At 61.5% G+C, this 6,000-nt stretch overlaps 1 protein-coding gene across 2 annotated transcripts in view; it reads right to left on the bottom strand.

The window, feature by feature from the left end:
- Positions 1-4,801: 4,801 nt before the first annotated feature.
- The window catches only part of BCAP31 (B cell receptor associated protein 31), a 28,901-nt gene continuing 27,702 nt past the window's right edge, over positions 4,802-6,000 (bottom strand). For both annotated transcript variants that reach the window (XM_004780666.3, XM_013050109.2), the window contains exon 8: positions 4,802-5,187. In XM_004780666.3, coding sequence (XP_004780723.1) covers positions 5,149-5,187 — 39 coding nt within the window. In that variant the 3' untranslated portion in view covers positions 4,802-5,148. The remainder of the gene's footprint in view (positions 5,188-6,000) is intronic.

Raw genomic sequence — 6,000 nt, 5'->3', positions numbered from 1 at the left:
ATACCACAACCCCACCAAAAATAGATGCCTCCCCCCCCACCACCCCCCCCAACGGAGCTGGTACGCACGCTGCTTCCCAGGCCCTGCCCACCGCGCCCCCGCCCCATGCCCGCTGCAGCTGTGTCCCCCCCCAACCCCGGCCCCAGCACGCCTGCCCCTCCGGGCTCTGCCCGACGCTCCCTCGGGCGGCCCGTCCACCCCAGAGGCGGCAGTGGCAGCTGGGGGACCAGGGCGGGACAGCCAAGGCGGCTACTTCAGCTGGGCCCCACCCCTCTCCCCGTCCCTCTTCTAGAAGCTTAGAGAGCCCAGCCAGCAACGGGACCGTTCCGGTTCCTGCGCCAGTTGCCACCAATATCAGTTGTGTGAGCCTGTGTACGAATGCATGTGTGCGTGAGTATGTAGGGTGAAACCTCGATCTCTTAGCCAAGGTCACTACCAGGTGTAAACTGTGCCTGTGGGCAAACGAGGCTTGTATTTTTGCACATTTTATAAAAACTTGAGGAAAGAGATTCCTGCTGCTTGTATATTTCTAAAGAGAAAACAGCCCCACGTCCCGACTCTCCCTGCCACTCCCCGTCCCTCTGAGCACCCTCTGCGTCCTCTGCCCCAGCCAAGGAGTGTGAATTTATAAATCTAATTTTCATAGGCAAAAGCTTCAAGCTGTTGAGCGTGCGAGTCTGTCGTGTGGGTGTGCACGTGCAGTCCCGGGCCCCAGACCGGGGTGGACAGAGAGTGCAAGGCCGGGGTGGGGGGCCGTGCAAGGAGCATCCCCCCCACCCCCTCTGCCCGCAAGCCGGCAGGGTGAGGTGCGGCGTCGTGACCCCCGGGGAACCTGGGGCCCCTCTCCTGGTGCACTCAGGCTCGCCCACGCCCTGCCCCCCCCCCACCCCCGGCCCAGGCTGGGCACGACTGCAGGGATCTGAGGTGGGCACCAGCCGGGGAAGGCCTGCACCCTGGCGCGGCTCCCACCTGCAAGCTTAAAGCGGATGCACCTCCCGCGTCTCAAGTCTTCCATTAGCAGCTTTAATTAACCCACGTGTGTGTCACGTCCGATCCCGAGACGGCAGAGCGGACCCTAGAAGGGCTTCCCCCACGCCGCCCCAACGTGGGTCAGAGAGGTGGGCCTGGGTGAGGGCGGGGGTCCAGCGGGGACATTCTTACTGTGCTAAAAAGCCACTGCAAACATAGCAATAAAAACATGTCATTTTCCAAAGCTGGCTCCCGAGCCGCCACTGCTTGTCGTGAGGGGTTGGGGGGGGGGCGGGGGGAGGCATGCCCACCTCCAACCGCTTCCTTGGGTGTTTGTTCGGAGGATCCCTGCGCCCGGTGCTGTTCCAGGACCTGGGAGCGGAGCAGGTCCCGGAGCCGGCAGAGCCTCTTCCCCACGCACCCGGTACTCGGGGGGGGGGGGTGTGAGAGGAGCGAGACAGCAGGGCAGGTGGGTGGGAAGTCATGGGTGCTGAAACTCCTGAAGGGTGCCCAAATGCTGCAGAGAACAGGTAAACTCCGAGGCACAAGCCACACAGCAGGTGAGCAGGAGATGGAGACAGCCAGCAAGAAGGCTGCAGCAGGACCAGGGAAGGCAGGCAGCAGTGTGACTGATGCGCTGGCCACGTAGGGCCCAAGTGAATCTTCAGATTAGGGACCTGTTGGCAAGGTGGAGCCCATGACCTGTGCGTGGCTGGGATGTGAGTTTCAGAGAGGAGTCAGGGACCCTGAGCTGCTGGGCACCAGGAAGGGTGGGTGGCACTGGCAGGCCCTGAGCCCAGGAAGACAGGGAGAGGGTGTGAAGGGGGTGTGTGGCAGCTGACTGAAGGCCTGCTGTACCAGAGAGATCACCTCGTCGGAAATGTGTAGGCAACAGGGTGGACAAGGGGTCTGCAGTTCCAGAAAGAGTCTGGATTGGAAAAAACAGGTTCCCAGCCATGAACATGGCTCTGAACGTCCAGAGCTTGCATGAGCTCACCAGAGCCTGCATGAGCTCACCGGGGCGGCCCAGAGCCCGTGTAGAAGGAGATAGAGGGACAAGCGGCCCACACAGCAAGCCCTGGGGCTCTGGGACTCTGAGAGGAGACAGGGAGTGGCCAGAGGGCCAGGAGGGACCCCGAGAGGGCAGGTGCAGGGTGACCTCCCGGTTCGGGAAGGGCCGCACGTACGCGCGCACCGGGGCAGGAGGAGGTCAGGGAGTGAGGGGCTCCGTGGGGGCTGCTGCCTGCCGGTCAAGGGATAGGAGGCCCCAGAAGGCTCGCTGCATTTGGCCATGAGCTTCCTGGAAACCTACACAGGAGAGGTTCCGGTGCAGGGGTGCGTGCCAGAGTTTGACTGGGTGGCATTAAGAGAAAAGAGGTAGGCGCAACCCAAGCGTTCACTGAGGGAGGAAATGGTAACAACGTGGCCTATCCATGTGGTCTTTGTTAAAGAGGAAAGAAATGGGGAACCTGGCGGGCTCAGCTGGAAGAACGTGTGACTTGATCTGGCTCTCGTGAGTTCAAGCCCCACGTTGGGTGCAGAAATTACTTAAATAAATAAAAGCTTTACAGAAAAGGAAACTCTGAGCCCTGCTACAAATGTGGCAGAGCCTCAAAGCAGACACAGACACTGCAGAAGGCTGCTTCTGGGGGGCACACAGAGTGGCCGCATCCAGAGAGCAGGACAGTGAGTCAAGAAGTGGGAGCCCAGCGCTTGCTCTGGATGCCAGCCTGGGGCGGGGCGGGGGGGGGGGGGGGGGGGTCCTGGCTTGCTGCCCCCTGCAGTCTATCAAGGCACAGCCCCCTTCCTGAGGAGGAGGGGCATTAGCCCTCAACCAGCAAAGGGTGGGCCATGCTCTGAGGGTCACCACTAACCAGGACAGGGGGCAGGTCCCCACAGAACTCAGAAAGGAGCACTGTCTGGGCAGGCCCAACTGCAGTGCAAGCCAGGCCTGCGCGGGCACGTGGAGGCACCTCTCTTGGCAGGACACGCGGGCCAGGTCCTGGGCCCCTCGCACCGTGCCCCACCCTGTCAACTCCTCCAGCGAGAGTCCCTGCCTCTGCGCCCACAGAATGGAGTCTGCTGCCAAGGGTCACCCCTCCACCCCGGAGGCCCGCTCTGCTCCGGCACCCTGGGCGCACAACAACTCCTTACCACCTCCACTCCCCCAGCTACTGCCACTCCTTGGCTCAGGTCCTTGGGACCTCTTGCCAAATAGCTTCCGAGCCACCTGCCCCAATGCCACCAGACTCAGAAAACATCAACATCATAAAGAGATGTCAACAGAGGCTGGACTGCTTGGCTGGAGCCCTGAGAGCAGTGGGAAGTCACCATTTACTCTGGAATCTGCCTCTGGGGAAGGGGCTTATTAGGACATGGGGTCTGGCCACCTAGTAGGAGACAGGTAAGGAAAGCAGCCAGCCCAGGACTTGGTGTGCTCGGGGCCACCGCAGCCATGGGCAGGGCGCAAGGCGGGGTGGGGGTGGGGGACGACAGGCTTACTCAGGGTGGAGGGCTGCTAGGAAACAGCACTTCGAACAACCCGCGTGCCAGTTTCCGTGAGCGGCCCTCTGATCAGGGCTGACCTGTTGCCCCCTCCGCCCCAGCTAGATGGGGTACACCAGAAACAGTGCGCTGCGGCTTTCTTTTCTCTGCCTGGCCCAGGGCCTGACACTACAGGGAACGCCTGAAGCTGGCCAGGGAAGAACCCACAGCCTCACTGTTTGGACTCTGGCCTCTAGAGGTTCACAGAAGGGCGAGCTCAAGGGAGGGCAGGGGAGTCAGGGAATACTTCCTGGAAAAGCGGGACTATCCCTCAGCACAGCACAGCACCCACAGAGCCTCACCCATCCATAGTCCCCCACCCCTACGCCCCATCAGATGCCAACCTGCGGCTCGTGAAAGCATGGGGAAGGGGAGGGCACACCAGAGAAGGCAGCCACTGGCCCAGGCTCGGCAGGATCAGACGGTGTGTGAGTACAAGCTAGCCACTAGCACTAACATCTTCGGGAGCCTCACAGTTCCAAAAGAAAACACCTCCAACCTGCTCCCTCTGCCCCGTTCTCCGGGCTAGCAAAGCACAAGTGCAGCATGGGAGACAGGCCATAGGAGCCCCAGCCACCCGGGCTCTCGGGCCGGTCCTGAACACTACGAGCCCCGCTGGGGAGAGGCCACCTACTGAAGCTAGCTGGCGGGGGCAACCACCAAGGGGGGCACCACTGAGAAAGCAGGCACTAAGCCAGGAGGCACGCTCGATGGTTCCCAGGGCTGCAGGTAGCATAGAAGGCACCCTCCCCCACACCAAGCTGTACCTTGAGCCAGCCAGAGGTCACTGCCAAGGGCAAGTCTCCTCTCTTAGTAGACATGAATCAGAGGTCATCCTGCAAACCTTCAGAAGGAAGTGAGGCAGGGAGTGACTCGTGGCACCCTGCCACCTTCAACCTGTCCTAAAATGTGACGAACAGGACTCAGAGAGGCAACTCCGTCACCCAGAAGCCCCAGCACTTCACAGAGTCTCCCAAAAGTCCCTGGACCCAGTGGCCAACCCAACAGGTCAGACACACCCTAACCCAAGGAGTCCTAAAACACGGCCTGCCTGGGGAGCAGGAGGCAAAGGTACAGAGAGAGCAAGTGCAAGTGAGCCTGGGCCTAGCCTGAGATGAGGGAACGTTTACGGGTTGGAACATTCCAGAAGAAAAAATAATCTGAAAGCCTCCAGGACCAAAGACTGGGGTTCTCTGTCAGAGCTACCTGCCCCCACCTTCCTGGTCACTCCCATGATGGCAGAAAGAGGTGGCCTCCTGGTGGCCCCAATTACACACACAAACCACAGTCACGTGATAACAACCTTTATTGCCCCAAGAGAAACTCTACTAGGCCTGCTCCACTGACCCTCCAGCAGGACCAGAGATAAGGGGCCCTGGAGCCCCAAACAACACGCAACACAAAAACGGCTCAACTCAGTGGGAAGCAAAGCCTGCCTCATGCCTGGCTTGCCAGGACGGTCGTGAACTCATCCCGAGTGGGCGGCAACTGGGTCCCCTGCGGTACGCCGGCACAGCGCGAACTGCAAGGTGCGCAAGGGGGCAGGAAGCGGGAGGGGGCGAACCGAAGTACCCGGGAGGCCGGGCTGCAGGCAGCAGCGCGCACAGGCCAGGCAGCAGGCGGGGAGGAGCAGCCTCACTCCTCCTTCTTGTCCGTGGGGCCGTCTACTGCTGCCTGGAAGGGACAGAAACCACAAGGCAAGGGATCGACAGGATGCACCCCTCACCTTCAGCCCCTGGCCCCTCCACCCTAAAGGCCCAGCTTACTGCCTTTTCTCCCCAAGTGACAGGTACCAGGGGAGCAAGGAGCCCCCCCGCCCCCGCAGCAGCACCCGAAGGCCTGCCAGGGCGGGAGAGGCCCCATTCTAGCGAAGACTGACCCTAACACCAACCAGGGAGGTGCAGCTGGGAGCCTCCTCCATCACGCCTCCCTTCAACCCACAGGGCCCCACATCAACCACCATCTTGGGCCCGCGGCAGGCCCGGCATTCCAATCCCTCCCAAGTCCCAGCTCAGGCCCTGCATTCTGCATGTACATCCTCTGTGGGTCCTGCCAGTGAGCCCCCCTCCGCTGAGGCCACCACCAGTCCTCCTCCGGGGCCGGGTCATGCCTCTTCACCCACTGTGGTGGCCAAATCCGGGCCGCCAAGCAACAAGGCCAATTGTCAGAACTTAAGGGTGTTTGCCAGGCCGTCACGCCTCATTTCTAGGCCACCTGAGTTTCCACATTCAACCAGTCTGAGGACTCAGGTCCTGGGCAGGGACGGGATAGGAGGGTGGCCCCAGCCCTGCATCAGCCCCACAGCCCACGTACAGAAGGCCGGCTTCCCGCCACAGAGTCTCACTGCAACATATCTGGACTAGTGCAGGGGCCCCCGCACCACAGACCAGGTGAACGTGTAAGGGAAAGCTTTCTTCTCAAAGACACTGATGCCAGGGCTGAGGCCAGGCAGGCACAGCACAGAGGGCGCACCGCACTGCTGAGGCC

Source organism: Mustela putorius, unplaced genomic scaffold (assembly GCF_011764305.1).
Source record: "Mustela putorius furo isolate JIRA1106 unplaced genomic scaffold, ASM1176430v1.1 tig00003899_pilon_pilon_pilon, whole genome shotgun sequence".
In the NCBI taxonomy this organism is placed as follows: Eukaryota; Metazoa; Chordata; class Mammalia; order Carnivora; family Mustelidae; genus Mustela; species Mustela putorius.
This window is presented reverse-complemented; position numbering and strand designations above follow the sequence as displayed.